Source organism: Scyliorhinus torazame, chromosome 2, assembly GCF_047496885.1.
Source record: "Scyliorhinus torazame isolate Kashiwa2021f chromosome 2, sScyTor2.1, whole genome shotgun sequence".
NCBI classification, from domain to species: domain Eukaryota; kingdom Metazoa; phylum Chordata; class Chondrichthyes; order Carcharhiniformes; family Scyliorhinidae; genus Scyliorhinus; species Scyliorhinus torazame.
Window position 1 is genome coordinate 246,923,951 of NC_092708.1, and position 26,664 is coordinate 246,950,614.

Genomic DNA, 26,664 nt, shown 5'->3' on the forward strand with positions numbered 1-26,664 from the left:
AGTGATAGGGGACTCAATCGTAAGGGGAATAGACAGGCGGTTTTGCGGACGCAATCGAGACTCCAGGATGGTATATTGCCTCCCTGGTGCAAGGGTCAAGGATGTCTCGGAGCGGCTGCAGGACATTCTGCGGGGGAGGGGGGGGGGGGGGGATGAACATAGGGTGCTGTCGTGGTGCACATAGGCACCAATGATATAGGTAAAAAACGGGATGAGGTCCTACAAGCTGAATTAAGGGAATTAAGAGTTCAACTAAAAAGTAGGACCTCAAAGGTAGTAATCTCGGGATTGCTACCAGTACCACAAGCTAGGCAGAGTAGGAATGTCAGGATAGATAGGATGAATGTGTGGCTTGAGAGATGGTGCAAAAGGGAGGGATTCAAATTCCTGGGGCATTGGAACCGGTTCTGGGAGAGGTGGGACCAGTACAAACCGGACGGTCTGCACCTGGGCAGGACTGGAACCGATGTCCCGGGGGGGGGGGGGGGGGGTGGTGTTTGCTAGAGCTGTTGGGGAGGGTTTAAACTAATGTGGCAGGGGGATGGGAACCGATGCAGGAAGTTGGAAGGTAGTAAAACAGGGACAGAAACAAAAGGCAGTAAGGGAAAGTGTAAGGCAGAGAAGCCATAGTCAAAAATCAAAAAGGGCGACAGTACAAGGTACAGTGATTGAGGGGAGCTCAGTGAATTGGACCAGTAATACTAAAAGGAATAAAGCGGGAAGTAAAAACATTAATGGTAAGCGACACGGCAGGTTGTTACATGCAGATATGGGTTCAACGACAAGGAAAATTAGGAGAAAAGTTAAGATGAAATATAACTTAGGAGAGGTTACTGATCAAGGTGTTAAGATTCAAAACCGAGGTAAAAAAGCCAACATAAGTGTACTTTACCTGAATGCTCGTAGTATTCGGAATAAGGTAAATGAGTTGATGGCGCAAATCATCGTGAATGACTATGATTTAGTGGCCATTACTGAAACATGGTTAAAGGATGGTCATGACTGGGAGTTAAATATCCAAGGGTATCAAACCATTCGGAAGGACAGAGTGGATGGTAAGGGAGGTGGTGTAGCTCTGTTATTTAAGGATGACAACCGGGCAATAGTAAGGGATGACATCGGTGCTGTGGAGGAAAAGGTTGAATCCATTTGGGTGGAAATCAAGAATAGTAAGGCGAAAAAGTCACTGATAGGAGTAGTCTACAGGCCACCAAATAGTAACATTATGGTGGGGCAGGCAATAAACAAAGAAATAACGGATGCATGTAGAAATGGTACAGCAGTTATCATGGGGGATTTTTATCTACATATCGATTGGTTTAACCAGGTCGGTCAAGGCAGCCTTGAGGAGGAGTTTATAGACTGTAGCCGCGATAGTTTCCTATAACAGTATGTAATGGAACCTACGAGGGAACAAGCAGTCCTAGATCTGGTCCTGTGTAATGAGACAGGATTGATTCATGATCTCATAGTTAGGGATCCTCTCGGAAGGAGCGATCACAATATGGTGGAATTTAAAATACTGATGGAGGGTGAGAAGGTAAAATCAAACACTAGTGTTTTGTGCTTAAAGGAGATTACAATGGGATGAGGGAAGAACTAGCTAAGGTAGACTGGGAGCAAAGAATTTATGGTGAAACAGTTGAGGAACAGTGGAGAACCTTCCAAGCGATTTTTCACAGTGCTCAGCAAAGGTTTATACCAACAAAAAGGAAGGATGGTAGAAAGAGGGAAAATCGACCGTGGATATCTAAGGAAATAAGGGAGAGTATCAAATTGAAGGAGAAAACATACAAAGTGGCAAAGATTAGTGGGAGACGAGAGGACTGAGAAATCTTTAGGGGGCAACAGAAAGCTACTAAAAAAAGCTATAAGGAAGAGTAAGATAGATTATGAGAGTAAACTTGCTTAGAATATAAAAACAAGATAGTACAAGTTTCTACAAATATGTAAAACAAAAAAGAGTGGCAAAGGTAAATATTGGTCTTTTAGTGGAAGGATGAGAAAGGAGATTTGATAATGGGAGATGAGGAAATGGCTGAGGAACTGAACAGGTTTTTTGGGTTGGTCTTCACAGTGGAAGACACAAATAACATGCCAGTGACTGATAGAAATGAGGCTATGACAGGTGAGGACCTTGAGAGGTTTGTTATCACTAAGGAGGTAGTGATGGGCAAGCTAATGGGGCTAAAGGTAGACAAGTCTCCTGGCTCTGATGGAATGCATCCCAGAGTGCTAAAAGAGATGGGTAGGGAAATTGCAAATGCACGAGTAATAATTTACCAAAATTCACTAGACTCTGGGGTGGTCCCGGCGGATTGGAAATTAGCAAACGTGACACCACTGTTTAAAAACGGAGGTAGGCAGAAAGCGGGTAATTATAGGCCAGTGAGCTTAACTTCGGTAGTAGGGAAGATGCTGGAATCTATCATCAAGGAAGAAATAGCGAGGCATCTGGATGGAAATTGTCCCATTGGGCAGACACAGCATGGGTTCATAAAGGGCAGGTCGTGCCTAACTAATTTAGTGGAATTCTTTGAGGACATTACCAGTGCGGTAGATAACGGGGAGCCAATGGATGTGGTATATCTGGATTTCCAGAAAACCTTTGACAAGGTGCCACACAAAAGGTTGCTGCATAAGATAAAGATGCATGGCATTAAGGGGAAAGTAGTAGCATGGATAGAGGATTGGTTAGTTCATAGAAAGCAAAGAGTGGGGATTAATGGGTGTTTCTCTGGTTGGCAATCAGTAGCTAGTGGTGTCCCTCAGGGATCAGTGTTGGGCCCACAATTGGTCACAATTTACATAGATGATTTGGAGTTGGGGACCAAGGGAAATGTGTCCAATTTTACAGATGACACTAAGATGAGTGGTAAAGCAAAAAGTGCAGAGGATACTGGAAGTCTGCAGAGGGATTTGGATCGGCGAAGTGAATGGGCTAGGGTCTGGCAGGTGGAATACAATGTTGACAAATGGGAGGTTATCCATTTTGGTAGGAATAACAGCAAAAGGGATTATTATTTAAATGATAAAATATTAAAACATGCTGCTGTGCAGAGGGACCTGGATGTCCTCGTGCATGAGTCGCAAAAAGTTGGTTTACAGGTGCAACAGGTGATTAAGAAGGCGAATGGAATTTTGTCCTTCATTGCTAGAGGGATGGAGTTTAAGACTAGGGAGGTTATGCTGCAATTGTATAAGGTGTTAGTGAGGCCACACCTGGAGTATTGTGTTCAGTTTTGGTCTCCTTACTTGAGAAAGACGTACTGGCACTGGAGGATGTGCAGAGGAGATTCACTAGGTTAATCCCAGAGCTGAAGGCGTTGGATTACGAGGAGAGGTTGAGTAGACTGGGACTGTACTCGTTGGAATTTAGAAGGATGACTAGGGGCTGGTTTAGCACACTTGGCTAAATCGCTGGCTTTTAAAGCAGACCAAGGCAGGCCAGCAGCACGGTTCGATTCCCGTACCAGCCTCCCCGAACAGGCGCCGGAATGTGGCGACTAGGGGCTTTTCACAGTAACTTCATTGAAGTCTATTCGTGACAAGCGATTTTCATTTTCAACCAGCCCAATTCCTCCAGTATTCCCATAATTCCTGAAATCCCCCCCAACGGGTCTGTTATATACAGGAGCAAATCATCCGCATAGAGCGAGACCCTATGCTCCACCCCTCTCACTATCTCTCGCCAAATGTTTGATGCCTCAGCGCCATTGCCAAAGGCTCTATGGCCAGGGCAAACAGTAGTGGGGAGAGTGGGCACCCCTGCCTTGTCCCCTTGCACAGACTAAAATATTCTAACTGGACCCGGTTGGTCCTTACATTCGCCACCAATGCCTGATATAGCAACCGAACCCAATCCACGAAATCCTCCCCGAACCCAAACCTTCACAGGACATCCCACAGGTACCTCCACTCCATCCGATCAAAGGCCTTCTCTGCATCCATGGCCAGCAACACCTCAACCTTGCGCCCCTCTGCAAGCATCATTATCACATTTAGGAGCCGTCTAATATTGGACGTCAGGTGTCGTCCCTTCACAAATCCCGTCTGGTCCTCCCCTATTACTTCCGGGACACAATCCTCTATGCGCATGGCCAAGAACTTTGCCAACAATTTAGCGTCCACGTTCAACAGGGAGGTCGGTCTATACGACGCACAACTCTCCAGATCCTTATCCCGCTTCAAAATAAGGGAGATCGATGCCTGCGATAACGTTGGGGGAAGCATTCCCAGCTCCTTGGACTCATTAAAACCCTTTACCAGGAGCAGCCCTAGCAACCCGGAAAACTTTTTATAGAACTTCAGGTCCCTGGGCCTTACCTGATTGCATCACCCCAACCCGTCTATAACCTCCTCAAACCCAGTTGGGGCTCCCAATCCCTCCACCACCTCCTCATCTATCCTCGGAAACTCCAGCCCCCCGGGAATCGCTTCATACCCTCCTCCCTGGCTGGGAGTTCCGATTTATACAATCTACTGTAAAACTCCTGAAACACATCATTCACCCCCGCCGGCTCCAAAACCAGCTTCCCCCTGTATCTTTTACTTTCCCAATCTCTCTCTTGTTTCCTCAGCTGGTGCGCCAACATCCTGCTGGCCTTTTCCCCTTATTCATACACCATCCCCTTCACCTCAGCTGTCCCTCCACCTTACCTGTGGACAGGAGCCCAAATTCCAGCTGCAGTCTCTGACGCTCCTTCAGAAGCCCGTCATCTGGAGACTCCGCATACCTCCTGTCCACCTGAAAAATTTCACCTAGCAACCTGTCCAACTCCGCCCGCTCACTCTTATCCTTATGTGCCCGAATTGAGATGAGTTCCCCCCTAATAACCACCTTCAGTGCCTCCCACACCACCCCAGCCGAAACCTCACCTGTGTCATTGATCTTTATATATCCCCGAATGGCCTCCCTCACCCGCTCGCACATCTGGTCCTCCGCTAACAGCCCCACATCTAACATCCATTGCGGCTGCTGGGCCTTTCCTTTTGTTGACTTGCAGGTTTACCTAGTGCGGGGCGTGATCTGACACCACAATTGCTGAATCTTCAGCATCCACCACTTCAGCCAACAGCATTTTGTCCAACACAAAGAAGTCTATCTGGGAATATACCTTGTGTACATGGGAGTTGAATGAGAACTCCTTACTCCCTGACCTCCCAAATCTCCACGGATCCACTCCCCCCATGCGCTCCATAAACCCCCTCAGCTCCTTTGCCATTGCTGATACCTTCCCAGACCTGGAACTCGACCGATCCAGCCTCGGATCCAGGACCGTTTTGAAATCTCCCCCCATAATCAGTCGATATGAATCCAGTTCCGGGATCTTGCCCAGCACCCATCTGACAAACTCAACATCATCCCAGTTTGGGGCATATATATTTACCAATACCACAAACCGATGCAGTCACATCACCATCGCCCGCGGCGGCTCACCTCCCTGGGGCTTGCGCATCAGTGTCTTGAGGGCCGATCCACCTCCAGCGGTCGATCAAACGCACCTTCCCCAAGCAGCTTCTCCAACATCTTCCACCTACACACCAGCGTCCAATCCTTCGATTCCCTCCGGCAGACCCACGATCCAAATGTTCTGCCTCCGAGAACGATTTTCCTGGTCCTCCACTTTCTCCAGCAGTCTATTCTGCTGGTCACACAGCATCCCAATCTCTGCTGCCATCGAAGTGGACTGGTCCTCATGCTCCCCCGCCTGCTCCTCAAACCTCTGGATCGCAGGACCCTGGGCCGCCAGTTTCGTCTCCACGCGGTCAACCACCGCCTTGATCGAGTCCACCGCCTGGGCCAGGTCCTTTGCACTCTCCTTCCTTGTTGGGTGAACTTCTCATTTAAGAAGCTCACCAACTGGTCCATCGACTACTGAACTGACGGGGTCCGACCCTGTTCGTCCGCCATCTCCACGCGCGTTGTCCGCTCCTCACTCGCCACCACCTCCTGGTTTGTTCTTTTCCGATGAGTCCTGAACCGCAGCTCCATAAACTGGGGGTCCCTTTCTTCTGTTCTTGCTTCCATACCCTTTCTCTCCAAATATTTCCTGCAACAGTCAGCTTAAAAGTGACACAAAGGTCACCATGAGCGGGAGCTGCCAAATGTGCGACCGCTCACTCCATGGTCACCACCGGAAGTCCACGGTTAATCTTTTTAATTGGTCTTTGCACCAACATGCCAATTTTTCATATTTTTATAAGTACGCCTAAAATTGACTTTTTAATCCACTACCGGTGCTTTCTCAATGAGCTGTAATTCCATGTCATTTTTATATGACCAAAGTGTGCTACTTCATGCTTGTTATACTAAACTGCACCTATCATCGTTACATCCACTTACTTAGTCGGTTAATAATCATGGCCTGAATTTTTCACCCATTGGGCGCACAGGGCCAGCGGGACCGGGAGTAGATGTGAAACGTGTTCCGCGTCGTAGTCATCCTGGGAGCACAGTTTCACGCTGGCTGACCAATTAATGTCAATGTGGCCAGCGTACTCTAAAAGACTGAGCGCTGCGGCGAGAGCAGGAAGAGGGCAGCACTGAGAACAGGGAGAGTGTGGGTTGGCCTTTCTAATGTGTTCCATCAGGGGAACCTCTGCGGACCTGTCTCAGGCAACTTCTAACACAAGAAAAATAAATATTGATGATAAAACTATGCCATGAGGCAGCACGGTAGCATTGTGGATAGCACAATTGCTTCACAGCTCCAGGGTCCCAGGTTCGATTCCGGCTTGGGTCACTGTCTGTGCGGAGTCTGCACATCCTCCCCGTGTGTGCGTGGGTTTCCTCCGGGTGTTCCGGTTTCCTCCCACAGTCCAAAGATGTGCAGGTTAGGTGGATTGGCCATGATAAATTGCCCTTAGTGTTGGGTGGGATTACAGGGTTATGGGGATAGGGTGGAGGTGTTGGCCTTGGGTAGGGTGCTCTTTCCAAGAGCCGGTGCAGACTCGATGGGCCGAATGGCCTCCTTCTGCACTGTTTAAAAAATAAATAAAAAATTCTATGATGAGTGTCTGGGCAGCATAATCGTGCTCAAACTTCAGTCCGCAGACACATTTGTTAATTTAATTTCATTCCTGACGGTTCACCCTGTCCTGGATCAAGGTTGAAGGTAAAACATAAAGGCCACCTGACCAATCATCAAAGTAGATGGGCCACGTAAAATTGTGTTCAGTTGGCCCCTTCATGGGCTTAATTCCCTGCTTGGTTGTTGGCGGGTGTGCTTCTAACTCTTGCACGCTTCTGCTGACCAAAATATTGTGTGAGTGACGTCGGGACACGTCGGGCAAGTGCCTGAGCGAAGTAAAATTCTAGCCCATGAGTAACTTTTTCTCTCTTCTTCATAGCTCAGTGTACTTCTTAGCTTAATATCATCTTCAAAATTGGATTTACCCCCTCTCTAAATCCAGCTCATTTATATGCAGAGTGTAAATCTAGGGCCCCTTTGAGGGAATACGTGTCACTTATCAATCTGTGATTCGCGTTTTACCCAGCTCTGTTACCTGCCACAAGATTGCCCCCAGTTCTATGTCCTCAATTTTAGCAAGCAGCTTCATCAAATGCCTTTGAGAATTTATTTTAAGTTATTGCCCTGATAATTTTCTATTCACCACTCCAATTACCTGTATTAAGGAAAGTTGGGTAGACACGATTTACCTTTCAGAGAACGAGAGTCTGCAATTCCTAACTGTAAATTAAGATTGTGTGATGCTTTATTGCATAGCTTTGCCTGTTTTAAGAATTGTTATGCATCTGATCATTTCAAGCGGTGATGATTTGTTCCTTGCCCAGTGAAGCAGTTGAGGCTATCTCATTGAATGTTTTTATGGCAATGATAATTGGCGGCACGATAGCACAGTGGTTAGCACTCTTGCTTCACAGCGCCAGGGTCCCGGGTTCGATTCCCGTTTGGGTCTGTGCTGAGTCTGCACCTTCTCCCTGTGTCTACATGGATTTCCTCCGGGTGCTCTGGGTTTCCTCCCACAAGTCCCGAAAGGCGTACTGTTAGGTGAATTGGACATTCTGAATTCTCCTTCTGTGTACTCAAACAGGCACCGGAGTGTGGCGACTAGGGCATTTTCACAGTAACTTCATTGCAGTGTTAATGTAAGCCTACTTGTGACACTGATAAAGGTTATCATATTATTATAGATATATTTTTGAACAGTAAAGGAATTAAGGGTTATGGTGAGTGGGCGGGTGAGTGGAGATGAGTCCGCAAAAAGAATCAGCCATGATCTTATTGAATGGCAGAGCAGTCTCAAGGGACCAGATGGCGTACTCCTGCTCCTTGTTCTTATGCTTCTTGGGTTCTTAACTTTAAGTTGAATCCAGATACTTTAATAAGGCCTCCTTTAAGTAACCATCATGGCCAGTTTATTAATGGAGCTTAACTATTTATCCTGCTGTTACAATGTCATCCTATAGTTTTGATCAAATCACTTGGTCACCGTTAATTTAATGTACCGCAACAGAAAATGACAAAAACGAGCTATCATCTCATTCAGTGATTTGAAATAATTTTGTTTTGACTTCTGTCTTCCAGGATTCCTGGGATGCACAACATATTCCAGTTCTCTTCTCTGTCTTTTGTGGCCTCCTGGTTGCTGTCTCCTATCATCTAAGCAGACAAAGCAGTGACCCCTGTGTACTGATGTGAGTGATCCTATTTCAAGAAGCAAGAGTTGAGGGCAGTATGGTAGGGCAGTGGTTAGCACTGTTGCCTCACGGCGCCGAGATCCTAGGTTCAATCCCGGTCGGCTGGGTCACTGTGTGGAGTTTGCACATTCTCCCCGTGTTTGCGTGGGTTTTGCCCTCACAACCCAAAGATGTGCAGAGTAGGTGGATTAGCCACACTAAATTGCCCCTTAATTGGAAAAAATAAATTGGGTACTCTAAATTTGTAAAACAAAAGAAGCAAGAGTTTTCATAGGTCTTTATAATGACCTTAGACAATGAAGGTCAGTAAAGGTCTAATTTAAACAAAAGGTGCTGGAAATACTTAGCAGGTCAGGCAGCATCTGTATAGAGAGAAATGTAATATGTCAGATCATAAGAACATAGGAAATATGATCAGGATAGGCAATATGGTCACTCGTGTCTGCTCCGCTATTAAAATGGTGACTGATGTTTGCCCTCAACTCAACTTGCCTGCCTGCTCCGCAAATCATTGGTCAGCCTTGAAGTTGCTCAACAACTGAGCATTGACAGTCTTTTGGTTCGAGACTGCCAAAGACGCATAATCCTTTGAGTGAAGACATTTCTCCTCATCTCAGTCTGAAATAGTTGACTCCATGGTCCCTAGTTCGAGACTTGCCAATTAGCCTCTCAGCATCGATAGCATCTCTCAACTTCTCCTCTGTATGACAAGACAGGATTAATTAGTGCCTCATAGTGAAAGCACCCCCGAGTAGCAGTAATCATAATATGATAGAATCTTACATTCAGTTTGAGGGAGAGAATGGTAGGTCTAAGGCTATCCTTTTAAATTTAAACAAGGACTATTTTATGAGGCCAGAAAAGTAGAGCTAACTGAAGTGAACTGGAAAATTAGGTGAAGAGATAGATCAATAGAGATGCAGTGGCAAGCATTTAAGGAATGTTTCAGCATACACAGAATTGATACATTCTAACGAGAGAGAAAAATTCATTTTTTTTAACAAAATGTTTATTAAGAGTTTTTTAAACTAAATTTTCAACCATACAAACAACCCCCCCCCCCCCCCCCGCGCTAACAAAAAAAAGAAAGAAAGCTCGCATAGCAAGACATGAATGGCAAGTCAATATGATACAGAACTTTGTACATTGGATTCCTCCCGTACATGTCAGTTTTCCGGATCATTCATGTGTTTTCTTGCTCAAATGCCCCCCAGAACCCCCCCCCCTTCCTTCTCCCCCCCCCCCCCCCCCCCTCCCCGGGTTGCTGTTGCTGCTGTTCCGACCTTCATCTAACGCTCCACAAGATAGTCTAGGAACGGTTGCCACCGCCTGTAGAACCGCTGCGCAGTCCCTCTCAAGGCAAACTTTATCCTCTCCAACTTGATAAACCCTGCCATATCATTTATCCAGGCCTCCACGTTGGGGGGCTTCGCCTCTTTCCACATTAACAAGATCCTTCGCCGGGCTACTAGGGACGCAAAGGCCAGAATGCTGGCCTCTTTCACCTCCTGCACTCCCGGCCCATCCACTATTCCAAATAGTGCTAGCCCCCAGCTTGGCTTGACCCGGACTTTCACCACCTTAGATAATATTCCCGCAACTCCCCTCCTGAACTCCTCCAGTGCCGGGCATGACCAAAACATATGGACATGGTTCGCCGAACTTCCTGAGCACCTCCCACATCTGTCCTCCACCCCAGAAAACCTACTCAGCCTCGCCCCCGTCATATGCGCTCTGTGCACTACCTTAAACTGTATCAGGCTAAGCCTGGCACACGAGGAAGAGGAATTAACCCTACTTAGGGCATCAGCCCACAGCCCCTCCTCAATCTCCTCCCCCAGCTCCTCTTCCCATTTACCTTTCAGCTCCTCTACCAAAGCCTCCCCCTCTTCTTTCACCTCCTGGTATATCGCCGACACCTTGCCCTCCCCAACCCATATGCTCGAAATCACCCTGTCTTGAATTTCCTGTGCTGGGAGCAGCAGGAATTCCCTCAGCTGCCGCCTCACAAACGCCCTCACTTGCATGTACCTGAAGGCATTTCCCGGGGGTAGTCCAAATTTCTCCTCCAGCGCCCTTAAGCTCGCAAACATCCCATCGATGAACAGGTCCCCCATTCTTCTAATCCCTGCCCGATGCCAGCTCTGAAACTCCCCGTCCATCCTTCCTGGGACAAACCGATGGTTATCCCTAATCGGGGACCACACCGAGGCTCCCAACGCTCCCCTGTGTCGTCTCCACTGCCCCCAGATCTTTAGCGTTGCCCCCACCACCGGGCTCGTGGTGTACCTTGTCGGCGAGAGCGGCAGCGGCGCCGTCACCAGCGCCCCCAGGGTCGTTCCTTTGCAGGACGCCATCTCCAACCTCTTCCACGCCGCCCCTTCTCCCTCCATCACCCACTTGCGGATCATCGCTACGTTGGCCACCCAGTAGTAGCCACCCAAATTCGGCAACGCCAACCCTCCTCTATCTCTGCTGCGCTCCAGGAACCCCCTCCTTACCCTCGGGGTCTTACTCGCCCACACAAAAACCATAATGCTCCTGCCTACCCTCTTAAAAAAGGCCTTGGTGATCACAATTGGAAGGCACGAACACAAAAAGAAACCTTGGGAGGACCACCATTTTAATCGACTGTACCCTGCCCGCCAGCGAGAGTGGCAACATGTCCCACCTTTTAAAATCCTCCTCCATCTGTTCCACCAGCCGCGTCAAACTAAATTTGTGCAGTGCCTCCCAGCTCCTAGCTACCTGAATCCCCAAGTATCGAAAGCTCCTTTCCACCCTCCTCAACGGTAGGTCATCTATCCCTCTTCCCTGATCCCCCGGATGCACCACAAAGAGCTCACTCTTTCCCACGTTGAGCTTATAGCCCGAAAAGTCTCCAAACTCCCTTAGGATCTGCATGACCTCAACCATCCCCTCCACTGGATCCGCCACATACAGCAACAGGTCGTCTGCATACAGCAACACTCGATGTTCCTCTCCCCCTTGGACCACCCCCTTCCATTTCCCCGACTCCCTTAACACCATGGCCAAAGGTTCAATTGCTAATGCAAACAGCAGAGGGGACAGGGGGCACCCCTGCCTTGTCCCTCGATACAGCCGGAAACACTCCGGCCTCCGCCGGTTCGTGACCACACTCGCCACCGGAGCTCTATACAGGAGCTTAACCCAACTAATAAACCCTCCCCCAAACCCAAACCACCTCAACACTTCCCAGATATGCTCCCACTCTACTCAGTCAAAGGCCTTCTCCGCGTCCATAGCTGCCACTATCTCCGGCTCTCCCTCCACCGATGGCATCATTATCACATTTAGGAGCCTTCGCACATTGGTATTTAGCTGCCTATCCTTTACGAATCCCGCCTGGTCCTCGTGAATCACCCCCGGGACACGATCCTCAATCCTCATAGCCAACATTTTTGCCAGCAGCTTAGCATCTACGTTGAGGAGCGAGATCGGTCTATACGACCCACATTGCAGTGGGTCCTTATCCCGCTTCAAGATCAAAGAGATCGTCGCCTCCGACATTGTCGGGGGCAGGGTCCCCCCCTCCCTTGCTTCATTGAAGGTCCTTACCAGCCACGGGGCTAACAGGTCTACATACTTCCTATAAAACTCAACCGGGAACCCATCTGGTCCCGGGACCTTCCCTGCCTGCATGCTCCCCAGTCCTTCAACCAGCTCCTCCACCCCAATTGGCGCCCCCATACCAGCCACCTCCTGCTCCTCCACCCTCGGGAACCTCTGTTGGTCCAAGAATCGTCGCATCCCCTCTTTTCCCCCTGGGGGTTGGGACCTATACAGCTCCTCGTAAAAGGCCTTGAATGCCTCATTCACTTTCACCGCACTCCGCACCGTTGTTCCCCTGCCATCCTTGATTCCACCTATTTCCCTCGCTGCCATCCTCTTACGGAGCTGATGTGCCAGCATCCGACTCGCCTTCTCCCCATCTTCATATATCGCCCCCCTGTGCCTTCCTCCACTGTGCCTCTGCCTTCCCTGTGGTCAACAGGTCGAACTCTGTCTGGAGACTTTGTCTCTCCCTGAGTAGTCCCTCATCTGGAGCCTCTGCATATCTCCTGTCCACCCTTAAAATCTCCCCCACTAACCTCTCCCTTTCCCTGCCCTCTCTCTTCACCCTATGAGCCCTGATGGAGATGAACTCTCCGCTGACCACCGCCTTCAGCGCCTCCCATACTACTACCACCTGCACCTCCCCGTTGTCGTTGGCCTCCAGATACCTTTCGATGCGCCCCCGCACCCTCCCACACATTTCCTCGTCTGCCAGCAGTCCTATCCGGGAGTAGGCCTTATGTACGTTGGAGAAAAAAGAAAATTCTCTGGCCAAAGGCCTGGCAAATCTCCACGGATCTACTCCCCCCATCTGATCCATAAACCCCCTAAGCACCTTGGCCGCAGCCGGCCTCTTCCCCCATCCTAGATCTGGAACAATCTAATGCTGGGTCCAGCACCGTGTTAAAATCCCCACCCATTATCAAGCTCCCTCCTTCCAAGTCTGGAATAAGCCCCAACATCCGTTTCATGAATCCAGCATCGTCCCAGTTCGGGGCGTATATATTCACCAGTACCACCTCCGTCCCCTGCAACCTACCACTCACCATCACGTATCGGCCTCCATTGTCCGCTACTATGTTCTTGGCCTCAAACGACACCCGCTTCCCCACCAATATTGCCACCCCTCTATTCTTCGCATCCAGCCCCGAATGGAACACCTGTCCTACCCATCCCTTCCTTAACCTGACCTGATCTGCCACCTTCAGATGTGTCTCCTGAAGCATGGCCAAGTCTGCCTTCAGTCCATTTAGGTGCGCGAACACTCGGGCCCTCTTAACCGGCCCATTTAGGCCTCTCACATTCCATGTGATCAGCCAGATTGGGGGGGCTACCCCCCCCCCCCCCCCTCCCCCCCCCCCCCCCCGCCGTCGCCGACTAGCCATCTCTTATCTTAGTCCAGTCCCGCGCCCGCACCCTCCAGTCCCCCAGACGGGGAACACCCGCCCCGACCATCTCTTCCATGTTCAGTTCCCCCTCGGACAGTGCAGCAGCAACCCTAATGGCGCCCGCCCCCTTCCCTTCTCTTCCCCCCCCCCTCCCCGCTAGATCCGCATCTAGCACTTTTGCTCCCCCCATAGTACTTCCGTGAGTCTGTTGACCCCGCCTTCCCGTTGATCTCCCCGTGTGGGAGTCTCTCTTCCTCCTTAACTTACTTTCTCCACCACCCCCCCCCCCCCCCCCCCCCCCCCCCCCCCAGCGCGGGAAAAAGCCCGCCCTTTCCTGAGCCAGCCCCGCCCCCTGTGGCGCAGCTCCTGTTGCGGCCATTGCCCCAGTTCCCTCATCCCCGAGTCTCACCTCCCTCCAGCACCGACGCCCACATTCCCCACTATCTCGTCTACAGAAAAAAAAAAAGAATTTTAACCAGAACTCTACCCACATCCCCATCCATCATCCCACCCGTGGAGTATTCTTTTTTAAAAAAAATATATTTTATTAAAGTTTTTCGATCAAAAAGAATTTTCCATTTTTACAACTTTGTAACAAAATGTACATTGACCGTTATTTAAACAATATATTAAACTAACAACAAGTGCAGAAAAAGAACAAGAAAAGAAAAATAATAATCCTGAAAAAATTAATATAAACAACTAGGATGGGAAAAAAACAAACAAACACCGAATACACCCTCCCCCCCCCCCCGGGTTGCTGCTGCTGTCTTTCCTGTTTTCCCTTATCGCTCTGCGAGATAGTCAAGGAACGGTTGACACCGCCTGGTGAACCCCTGAGCCGAACCTCTTAGTGCGTATTTTATTCGCTCCAATTTTATAAACCCTGCCATGTCGTTTATCCAGGCCTCCACACCCGGGGTTTTGGCTTCTTTCCACAGAAGTCGAATCCTTCGCCGGGCTACTAGGGACGCAAAGGCCAAAACATCGGCCTCTCTCGCCTCCTGCACTCCCGGCTCTTCTGCAACCCCAAATATAACTAACCCCCAGCTCGGTTCGACCCGGACCCCCACCACCTTTGAGATCACTATTGCCACACCCACCCAGAACTCATGCAATACCGGACATGACCAAAACATGTGGGTGTGGTTCGCCGGGCTTCCCGCGCATCTCCCGCACCTATCCTCCACTCCAAAAAATCTACTCCGCCTTGCTCCCGTCATATGCGCCCTGTGTAGAACCTTGAATTGGATCAGGCTAAGCCTGGCACACGAGGACGAGGAATTTACCCTACTTAGGGCATCTGCCCACAGCCCCTCCTCAATCTCTTCCCCCAGCTCCTCCTCCCATTTACCCTTCAGCTCCTCTACCATCGTCTCCCCCTCGTCTCTCATTTCCCTGTATATATCGGACACTTTACCTTCACCGACCCATGCCCCCGAAATCACTCTGTCCTGGATCCCTTGCGCCGGGAGCTGCGTCAATTCCCTCACCTGTTGCCTCGCAAATGCCCTCACTTGCATATATCGGAAGGCATTCCCAGGTGGCAACCCGTATTTTTCTACCAATGATCCCAAACTCGCGAACGTCCCGTCCAAGAACAAGTCCTTCAACTTCCCAATTCCTGCTCGCTGCCAAGATTGGAATCCCCCATCTATCCTCCCCGGGACGAACCTGTGATTGTTCCTTATCGGGGACCACACCGAGGCACCCGTCACTCCCCTATGTCGTCTCCACTGCCCCCAAATCTTCAAAGTCGCCCCCACTACTGGGTTTGTGGTGTATTTTTTTGGGGGGAATGGTAACGGCGCCGTCGCCAGTGCTTTTAAACTTGTTCCCTTACAGGACGCCATCTCCAGCCTTTTCTACGCGCCCCTTCTTCTTCCCTCATCCACTTACATATCATGGACACGTTGGCGGCCCAATAGTAGTCACTCAGACTCGGCAGTGCCAGTCCCCCTCTGTCCCTACTGCGCTGCAGGAACCCCCTCTTTACCCTCGGGGTCTTTCCAGCCCACACAAAGCTCATAATACTCCTGTCCACATTCTTGAAAAAGGCCTTTTTAATTAGTATGGGGAGGCACTAAAACACGAAATGAAACCTCGGGAGGACCACCATTTTAACCGCCTGTACTCTGCCCGCCAATGACAGGGGCACCATGTCCCACCTCTTAAAGTCCTCCTCCATCTGCTCTACCAGTCGCGTCAAGTTAAGTTTATGCAAGGTTCCCCAGTTCCTGGATCCCTAGATATCGAAAATCCCTTGCTACTCTCCTCAGCGGCAGATCGTCTATCCCCCGGCCCTGTTCCCCGGGGTGCATCACAAAAAGTTCACTCTTTCCCATATTCAATTTATATCCCGAGAACTCTCCAAACTCCCTGAGTGTCTGCATTATCTCTGGCATCCCCTCCACTAGGTCCGCCACATATAGCAGCAAATCATCCGCATATAATAACACCCGATGTTCCTCTCCTCCTCTGAGCAGCCCCCTCCACTTCTTAGAGCCCCTCAGCGCTATGGCCAATGGCTCGATTGCCAACGCGAACAGTAACGGGGACAGGGTGCACCCCTGTCTTGTGCCCCTATGTAATCGGAAATAGTCGGATCGTTGCCTGTTTGTAACCACGCTTGCCACCGGGGCCCCGTACAGGAACTGAACCCATCTGATGAACCCCTCTCCAAATCCAAATCTCTTCAGTACCCCCCACAGGTAGTCCCACTCCACTCTATCAAATGCCTTCTCTGCACCTATCGTCACCACTATCTCCGCCTCCCCATCCGGTGGGGGCATCATCATCACCCCCAGCAACCTTCGTATATTGGCATTCAATTGCCTCCCTTTAACAAACCCTGTCTGGTCGTCATGTACCACCCCTGGGACACAGTCCTCTATCCTTGTCGCCATCACTTTGGCTAGTAACTTGGCATCTACATTTAGGAGGGAGATGGGCCTGTATGACCTGCACTGCAGCGGGTCTTTGTCTCGTTTCAGGATCAACGATATCGTCGCCTCCGACATTGTCGGGGGTAGTGTCCCCCTTTCCTTAGCCTCATTGAAGGTTCTCGTCAGGAGTGGGGCCAGTAGGTCCACATATTTCCTGTAAAATTCCACCGGGAACCCATCTGGTCCCGGGGCCTTTCCTGCCTGCATGTTCCCAATTCCTTTAATCACCTCCTCCACCTCAATCTGCGCTCCCAAACCTGCCACCTCCTGCTCCTCAACCCTCGGGAACTCCAGCTGGTCCAGGAAGCATATCATTCCCTCTTTCCACTCCGGGGGTTGGGACTTATACAGCCTCTCATAAAATGACTTAAACACCCCGTTCACCCTCCCCGCTCTCTGCTCCATCCTCCCCTCCCCGTCCCTAACTCCTCCGATCTCTCTCGCCGCCCCCCTCTTCCTCAGTTGTTGGGCCAGCAATCGGCTCGCCTTTTCCCCATATTCGTATTGTATTCCCTGTGCCTTCCTCCACTGCGTCTCCGCCTTACCCGTGGTCAGCAGGTCAAACTCCGTCTGTAGTCTCCGTCTTTCCCTGTATAGCCCTTCATCCGGGGCCTCCGCATATTGCCTATCCACCCTCAGAATCTCCCCAATCAGTCTCTCCCTTTCTTTACCCTCTTGTTTCCACCTGTGGGCTCTTATGGAAATCAGCTCCCCCCTAACCACCGCCTTCAGCGCCTCCCATACTACTCCCACCTGTACCGCTCCATCATCATTGACCTCTAGGTATCTTTCAATGCATCCCCATACCCTTCCACATACCCCCTCGTCCGCCAACAGTCCCATGTCCAAAGTGGGCGCTGCTCCTTCTCCTCCCCTAGATCCAGATCCACCCAATGTGGGGCGTGATCTGAAACGGCTATAGCCGAATATTCCGTTCCTACCACTTTCGGGATCAGCGCCCTTCTTAGGACAAAAAAGTCTATCCGGGAGTATACTTTATGGACGTGGGGGAAGAAGGAAAACTCTTTACTCCTCGGTCTAGCAAATCTCCAGGGATCTACTCCTCCCATCTGCTCCATAAACCCCTTAAGCACCTTGGCTGCTGCCGGCCTCCTCCTGGTCCTAGATCTGGACCGGTCCAGCCCTGGGTCCAGCACCGTGTTGAAGTTTCCCCCCCCCCCGTTACCAAATTTCCCATCTCTAGGTCTGGGATGCGCCCCAACATACGCTTCATAAAACCCACGTCATCCCAGTTCGGGGCGTATACGTTCACCAGCACCACCGCCTCACCTTGCAATCTGCCACTCACCATCACGTACCTGCCCCCACTGTCCACCACTATGGTCTTAGCCACAAACGATACCCGTTTCCCCACCAGTATTGCCACCCCTCTATCTTTCCTATCTAAGCCTGAGTGGAATACCTGTCCCATCCATCCTTTCCTTAATCTGACCTGATCCGCCAATTTCAGGTGCGTCTCCTGAAGCATAACCACATCCGCCTTCAGTCTCCTTAGGTGCGCAAATACCCTTGCCCTCTTAATCAGCCCATTCAGCCCTCTCACGTTCCACGTGATCAACCGGGTTGGGGGGCCCTTTACCCCTCCCCCATCGTCGACTAGCCATCCCCTTTTTTAAACCAGCTCCTCACCCGGGTCCCACGCACCCGTTTATCCCCCAGACGGCGCCCTCCTATCCCGACCATCCCATCCCGTATCAGCTCCCCCTTACCCTCAGCAGCAGCAACCCAGATAGTGTCCTCCCCCCCCCCCGCTAGATTCCCTTGTAGCTTGATTGCTCCCCCCATATTGCTTCCGGGAGTCAGCAAACTCTGGCTGACTTCGGCTTCCCCCGTTTACCCTTGGCCTCCCTGCGTGTGAGGTCCCCTTCCTTCTTGCGCCCACTTTTCCCGCTGCAATTTCCATAGCATGGGAAAACAACCCGCGCTTCACTCTCGGCCCCGCCCCTAGTGGCGCAGCTCCCTCTCCCCTTCCCTGTCCCCTTCCCCACCGGTGCCCACATTTCTTTGTCCCCCCCCCCCCCCCCCCGAGAAACAAATTCTCCCGTCTAACATTTTTACAGATAACCCCTCCCCCTCTCCCCCCCCTTTGCATTTCTTTGCCACCACCTCGCTACGTCTTTCCAAACATCAATTCCTCAAGTCTAGTCCAACTTCTCTTCTTGAATAAATGTCCACGCCTCCTCTGCCGTCTCAAAGTAGTGGTGTTTGCCCTGGTGTGTAACCCACAGTCTTGCCGGCTGCAGCATTCCAAATTTTACTTTCTTCCTGTGGAGCACCGCCTTGGCCCGATTGAAACTCGCCCTCCTTCTCGCCACTTCCGCACTCCAATCTTGATACACGCGGATCACCGCGTTCTCCCACCTGCTACTCCGTATCTTCTTAGCCCATCTCAGGACCATCTCCCTGTCCTTGTAGCGGTGGAACCTCACCACTATTGCTCATGGTATTTCCCCTGCCTTTGGTCTTCTCACGAGGACCCGGTATGCTCCCTCCACTTCCAGGGGGCCCGTTGGGACCTCAGCTCCCATTAAAGTATGGAGCATCGTACTCACATACGCCCCAACATCAGCTCCCTCTGTCCCTTCGGGAAGACCCAAAATCCTTAGATTCTTCCTCCTCGAGCTATTTTCCAGGGCTTCCAGCCTTTCTATGCACCTCTTATGTAGTGCCTCGTGCTTCTCCGTCTTCACCACCAAGCCCTGTATCTCGTATGCATTCTCGGCTGCCTTTGCCTTCACTCCACGGAGCTCCATCGCCTGGGTCTTTTGCGTCTCCTTCAATCCCTCAATCGCCAGCAACATCGGCGCCAGCACCTCCTTCTTGAGCTCATCCACACACCGCCGGAGGAACTCCTGCTGTTCCGGGCCCCATACCATCTGGGCTCCCTCAGCCGCCATCTTGCTTCTCCCTTCTCTTCTCTGCCGTTGCTCCAGAGGATCCTCCGCAATCTGGCCACTACTATTGCTTCTTTCCATCCACACCCGGGGGGACTCCTTCCTTTGTCGCCTCACACTGGGTTTGGCCGTAAAAAATTTCTGTTGGGGCTCCCAATAAGAGCCCAAAAGTCCGTTGAAACAGGAGGTGCCGTAATGTGCGGCTTAGCTGGTCATCGCCGCAACCGGAACCCATGGAGCATTCTTTACCCGTATTTACAACCCCGTATACAACCAACATCCATTCCCCCCCCCACCACAACCACAGCCCCTCAGTTCGAGTCCAATTTTTCCGTTTGGATAAAGGTCCAAGCCTCTTCTGGCGTTTCAAAATAATGGTGTCGGTCCTGATAAGTGACCCACAGTCGCACAGGCTGCAGCATGCCGAACCTGACTCTTTTTTTGTGCAGCACCGCCTTGGCCCGGTTGAAGCCAGCTCTCCTCCTTGCCACCTCCGCGCTCCAATCCTGGTAGACTCGGCTCACCGCATTCTCCCATCTACTGCTCCGCACCTTCTTGTCCCATCTCCGAACACTTTCTTTGTCCATGAAGCGATGGAACCTTGCCACTATCACCCTTGGTGGCTCATCAGCCTTGGATCTCCTCGCTAGGACCCGGTGAGCCCCTTCCAGCTCCAGGGGGCTCGGAGAGGCCTCCGCACCCATCAGCGAATGGAGCATCGTACTCACATACGCCCCGGCATCAGCTCCCTCTACTCCTTCGGGGAGACCCAAAATCCGGAGATTCTTCCTCCTCGACCTGTTTTCCAGGACCTCGAGTCTCTCGGCCCACCTCCTGTGCACCGCCTCGTGCGCCTCCATTTTTACCGCCAGGCCCAGGATCTCGTCCTCGTTCTCATTCGTTTTATCCCTCACCTCACGAAGCTCCACCACCTGGGCCTTCTGGGTCTCCTTCAACCCCACGATCGCCAACAGCATTGGCGCCAGCACCTCCTTTTTAAGCTCCTCCACACAGCGCTTAAGGAACTCCTGCTGGACCGGCCCCCATGCTGCTCGATCTCCGCCCTCCGCCATCTTGGTTTTTTCCCCCTTGTTTTTGCCGCTGCTCCAGAGCCTCTTTCTCCGACGCTCCACCGCTAATTTCTGCCATACAATGTATGGGAGGACCTTATTTCACCTTCCCACACTGGATTAAATCAAAAGGTTTCCATTGGGGCTCCTCTCCGTTATAGCGGGAGCTGCCGAAATGTGCGGCTTAGCTCCGCATCGCCGCAACCGGAAGTCCGAGAGAGAAAAATTCCAAGAGGAGGAACCCACCATCTGTGGTTAACTAAAAAAGTTGAAGATAGTGTCAAACTTAAAGGAAAAACATGTAATTGCGCAAAAGTGGGTGGCAGGTCAGAACATTGGACAGAACATAAAAAACAGCACATAATGACTAAAAGGTTAATAAGAAGGGAAAATAAGAGTCTGAGAGAAAGCTAGTTTGAAATATCAAGTGTGATAGCAAGAGTTTCTATAGCTATTTACAAAAGAAAAGAGTTAACAAAGTGAGCATTGGTCCTAATTCGTATGTTGGTGTCTACCATGTTAAACTCTTTCAGAATCCTGTATGTTTTAATGGGTTCTCCTCTCATTCTTGTGAAATCCAGAGTATTGGCTCATTCTACTTAATCTCTTCTCATATGACAACCCCATCATCCCAGGGATCAATCTTGTAAATTTTAGGCAGTAACCTTTCATCAAAAGATGTGCTGCTTGCATCCACAATTTGAGATTTCTTTGCACCAATTCTACTGAAAGTAATGGTAAATATGTAACTTTGAAAGCTGGCATTATAACTTCTAATTAATGTTCCAGTTTTGGAGTTTGATTATGCAAATCCTATTGTTGTAGTTGTGTGCATGAGTGGGAGAACATGGAATCTGGGTGTCAGTGAATGTATCAAAACCAGGTATGCAGTTACAAGATATTCTTTCTCCTTTGGCGACGTGACACGCCTTGGAATGAGAGCAGAATGTAAAGGCTGTTATTGCAGGAGAGAAGCCTTCAAGGCAATATTTGAGTGGAAATGTTATAAAGGAAGTATTAAGCGAGATGTAAAGCTTGAAATCCAATTATAAAAGCTGACATGCTTGGCAGGTCAGCGGTGTTGATGAAAATCCTGCGGTTTGCTTCCTCAATTTGACAAAATCTATGAATAACTGATCAATTATTCATTGCATATGGAGCTAAACACTCTTGAATTTTACTCTTCATGAATGTATAATGAGTGTGGCCTCAGAACAACAAGCTCTCACCAGTGTAGTACTGTTTTCACTAGTCACGTGGTGTTGCACATCATCAGTTATCTGACTGCTTGCGCTCCTTTCCATGCCAATTTTTGGGGTAAAAGAGCAACGAAAAATGAGTTTCAGGTTTGGACTACCACCAAAGGCAAGTGTAAATTTGCTGGTGGAAATTAAAAAATTATTTACAAAATTGCTCAAGCGTAATTATATGACTTTATCTTGAGGTTCTGGTAACCACTTAGTTTCTCTCAGCTGAATTTGGAAAAATATCAGATGAATGGAGGATGGAAAGTATGATCTTCCAATAAAAGCAAACGGGGCAACTTTAGGCTGGTTAATCTCCTTGGTAAACTATATTGGCAGGAATTTCCCTGTTGGCTTCTGAGCTCCACTATCAAGCTTAAAGAGGGGTCAGAGCCCACATTGAGTGGAAAACAGTCACTCAATGTGTTTTTTCCCAGAGTGAGCCCTCGAAGCTGGAGGGCCAATCAGTGGCTTTCCAGCTTGAAAACAACAACAGAAAGTTATGGCAGGTATGCCAGGGAGAGAAGACATCCAAATGACAGCACCCTCTAATCTTTCTAAATTTAAAATTTAAAATGGCCTTTGCAGTCAGGCGGCCACTGTGGGGGAGTAGATCCCTTTCACAGGATGGCCTTTGCACACAGATGGGAGGATCTCTCAGCATGTTTGATGTATTCTGCTGCAATTAGGCCATCTCCAAGTGACCTCTGAGAAGCTGAGGCCATCTGGAAGATCCCAATTCACTTCCTTCAATTGGCCTTAGATGGGACAATGGCCTGGTGTGAGAAGAAACCAGGAAAGCAACACACAGGCCAACAGTGTTACTTTTACTGCTCTTGACTCATGAGGGGCGCTCAAAATCAGGCCTCTTGAGCCTATAAAACAGGATTAAATTGTTTTAGCACTTGGTTTCGTCGGGGTCATTCAGAACATATTTCTAAAGTACAGATGGTCTTCAATCAACTTCACAGAATTTCTTGAATAGATACAGGCAATATTGTGTTTTAACTTATTTGTGAGTATTCAATAAAGTAGAAGAGAAAATATACATGATAAACGCAATTACATACGGAGTTAAGAGGAATATGACCGCAGGTTTAAAAGGATGATGAGAAGGCAGAAAACCAAGGGTAGGACTAACAGAAGTGTCCTAGACGGCAGAAAACTGGGCTTGGGCCATCTGCTTTAGTCTTTTTAGATAAAGTTTTATGCCAGTCATGAGTGGTGTGATAGGTCTGCCTTTGTAGCTGGCGCAAGGAAGAGCAATAAAGACGACAGGAGAGAGAAAGAGCAGCTGAGAGAAGAGAATTTGGGAGTGTGCCATAATGGTAATGTCACTAGATTAGTAATCCCAAGACCCAGGCCAATGCCCTGGTGACGATGGTACAAATCCCCCCAGGTAGTTGGTGGAATTAAATTGAATTAATAAATCTGGAATTGAAAGAAGCCTCACTAATGGTAACAATGCAATTATTATTGATTGTGGTTAAAAACCCAGCTGGTTTAATAATGTCCTTTTGGGGAAGAAAATCTGCTATTCTTACCTGGTCTGGCCTCCATGTGACTCCAGACCCACAACAATGTGGTTGATTCTTGACTGCCCTCTGAATTGATCCAGCAAGCCATTTAGTTCAAGGAGAACTAGGGATGGTCAACAAAGGCTAGCCTTGCCAGCGACACCCACTTCCTGTGAAAGAATATTAAAAACCATGTGGTGGAGTGCACTGAAATGGAACCAATACTGATAGTCTGTGTTCAGGGAACTCCTCTCTCACTGACCATCACCTGAGGAGAAATGTGTGCTTTCCAACTGTCATCGAGCTGCATCTTGTTGGGGCCACTTCTAGAGCCTCAGAACAAAACAGCACTGTCGGTGGGTAAACAACACTGTCGGTGGATCTCAAGGTCTCCGTGACTCTTAACATCTCACAGTTTACGCTGTGCCAGAAAAGTCATCGAGGCTCTACACAAAATGAAACATGGACATCACATTTCCTCTGAATAGAATGAAGAAGGGCGAAAGTTCTAGGCTTCACTTACGTCACAGATCTTTACAGGGACCAAGCTGCCATCGGCGGCACCTGCATTGTTCTGTCTGTTTCTCATCACCAGTCCTCAATAAAATGGAATGCCATTCCTTGGATATGCAGCTTGTTCAGGACCACAGGCAGCACATTTTGCAGGTTAGTGCCCTATTCTCTGGGAGCAATCATATCTCCTCTGTGCCATCTTTATTCCAACCATCCCAGCAATCACAAGAAGGAGAAGCATGACAACAAGGAGGTTCCTTTCAGAAGTGACTTATGACCTCTGTCAGGAACCTGGACAGAGACACATAGTTGGCCTACAAAGAGAGTCATGCCAGCAGCATAAATTTCATTAAGCCGACTATAGGCATACTCAAGCAATGCTTCATTTGTCTGGATGGTTTGAAAGGAGCTCTGCAGTATACTCTTGAACAGATTCCCTGATTTGTGGTAGTGTTCTGTATACGGTATTGCATAACTTCACCAACAGTGGGAGACCAGTCCTTACCAGCACCACCTGAGAATCAAGAAGTGCAAGAAAAAGTAGAGCAGAATGAGAAAAAGAAGCGCAGGTTCAGCATTGACCACAATACAGAGGAATTTGGGTTTTCCTTTCTTAATCAAAGGATATCTCAAGGCGCTTTGCAGCGAATTAAGTACTTTAAAAGTGTAGTCACAGTTATTAGCTACCCAGTAGCCACAAACATCAAAATAATATTGAGCAGATATTCTGTTTTAGCAATGGTTGTTGAGAGATAAGTATTAGTCACAACACTGGGAAAACTTCCCTGCTACCCTTCGAAATAATGCCATGGGATCCCTTGCATCTTCCAGAGAGGGCACACAGGGTCTTGGTTTAAAGTCTAATCCAAAACACAGCATCTCTCACATTGCAGCACTCCTTCAGTACTCACTGGAGTGCCACCTAGATTGTTTTGCTCAAGCCCGGGTTCGGGTTTGAATCTACAACTTGCTGACATGGTGTACCTAGTGGCGGAACTCGGAGAAATTAACCTAGGAGCACGTCACCCAAGCCAATCTTCCCATCTCCGATGCACCAAATATCGCACAATCCTTATTCCTATCCTTACTATTGCCATTCAATTGCCTTTGTTCAGTCCAGCCTCCGAGATCTTGCCCTTAACTGCAAATACAAACACCAACACCAAATACAGAGGCAAAAACTTTACTGAACTGCATAAATGTAAATAGTTTGTAAAAAAACAATTAGAAATCAACCTTGTGCAACACCCAGTGCTTGTATTGTGTACTGGATTACCTATTCCACTGGAGATACACTTTGCAGGAGCAGTGTCTACACAATAATGAAAAGAGAGGTTGGGGTTCTGCAATAGTGAAACCTCATAGCGGGTCAAGCGATCTTGAGTCAGATGCTGGGTTTGCTGAGACGTTAGGAGAGCCACAATAGAGTGCGAGGTATGCACTTGTACTGGCTGGTAAAGGGTCAGATTAGAGGCCGCCTGCGCTAACAAATGGACAGCCGTTAGAATTTGGGTGCAGGGAGGTAGACCGCAAGCTACAGCATCCAATTTAGTAGAATAGTAGGTGACCGGGTGACGCCGGTCACCGTGCTCTTGTGTCAGAACACCAATGGCACATTCATCAAGGACATTACGTACAACTGAAAGGGTCTGTCGTACATAGGTCGTCCTAGCGCTGGGGCGGTAGCCAGGGCGTTTTTGAGAGTAACAAAAGATTGCTTTGCCAAATCGGGTAGTTCAAGCTTAAGAGGAACATTTTGAGAGGAGTAAGGCGTAAGTTCTTTAGTATGGACAGTAACATTCGGAATCCAATGTCTGCAAAAGTTCACCAGTCCTAAAAAAGCTCGCACCTGCTTGGGCGAGGTAGGAAATGGGGTCTGCAATATAGGACTAATAAGCTCCTGAGTAAGGGAGCGATCAGCAGCACTTATTAGGGCACCCAAAAATTTGACCAGCTGTTGGCCTTTATGAACTTTAGCGGGCGGGATTGCATAACCCGACGAATGGAGACGGATGAGCAGGTAAACGATGTCACGCTGGTTAGCGACGAAGTCGGGGCTGGCAAGAAATAAATCATCAACATATTGGGGTGATTATGTCGCTAACTGGGAGTGCAGTGCCTGTGAGAAAAGGTTTGGAGAATGTCTTCTATTCGATCAAACTTGCCATTCAAAATATACATGGTGTTAGTATCTGAGCTGATGCTTGCTATGGTCAGGTGAGTAATGCTGCATCTTCAAGAAGGCTTTCATAGTCCTCCTGAAATTGCACAGAGGAAGTGATATTTTCAGTACCTGGAATGTGTTACGATATCCTGGGCTAGTGTGAGGTTAATTCCAGCCCCATGTATCCCGGAGTCACAACACAAATGAATCAACCAATAATTCTTATAAAAATACCGGACGTTGTTTGCCCTTGGCTGCCCAATAATCACAGTCACCAGATTTGTAAGTGTAAACATGATTGCTGTTTATTTATAACAAGGACTATAATGACATATGCAGTAAATACAACTGGTTAACGACAAACTAATACCTAATATCCACTTTAACTTGCCCCCACCCTCTATGTAAACACACACACAAGACCGACAAACAGAGTGGAGGGAAGAAAGAGTCTTTGTTCCAGCTGATAGTTTTAGCACACTTTTCTTCACAGCATGCTTGCAGATTGGTTTACAGCCTGTAATGATAATCTTTGTAGATTAATTCATTCAGGTCCCCTGTAGTTTAGAAATGCATTATTTACAGATTTTTGTGGAGAGGCCCCTTACTTCACATCAAACTTTGCTTTCAGTTCGTGGTTTGTCTTCCAGCCTCTGTAGTCTCGGGA

General features: G+C 49.1%; 1 protein-coding gene across 5 annotated transcripts in view; it reads left to right on the forward strand.

Moving 5' to 3' along the window:
* The window catches only part of pcnx1 (pecanex 1), a 450,027-nt gene that overhangs the window by 310,644 nt on the left and 112,719 nt on the right, over positions 1-26,664 (forward strand). For all 5 annotated transcript variants that reach the window (XM_072486041.1, XM_072486049.1, XM_072486025.1 and 2 more), the window contains one exon: positions 8,553-8,662. In XM_072486041.1, the coding sequence (XP_072342142.1) occupies positions 8,553-8,662 (110 nt within the window). The remainder of the gene's footprint in view (positions 1-8,552; positions 8,663-26,664) is intronic.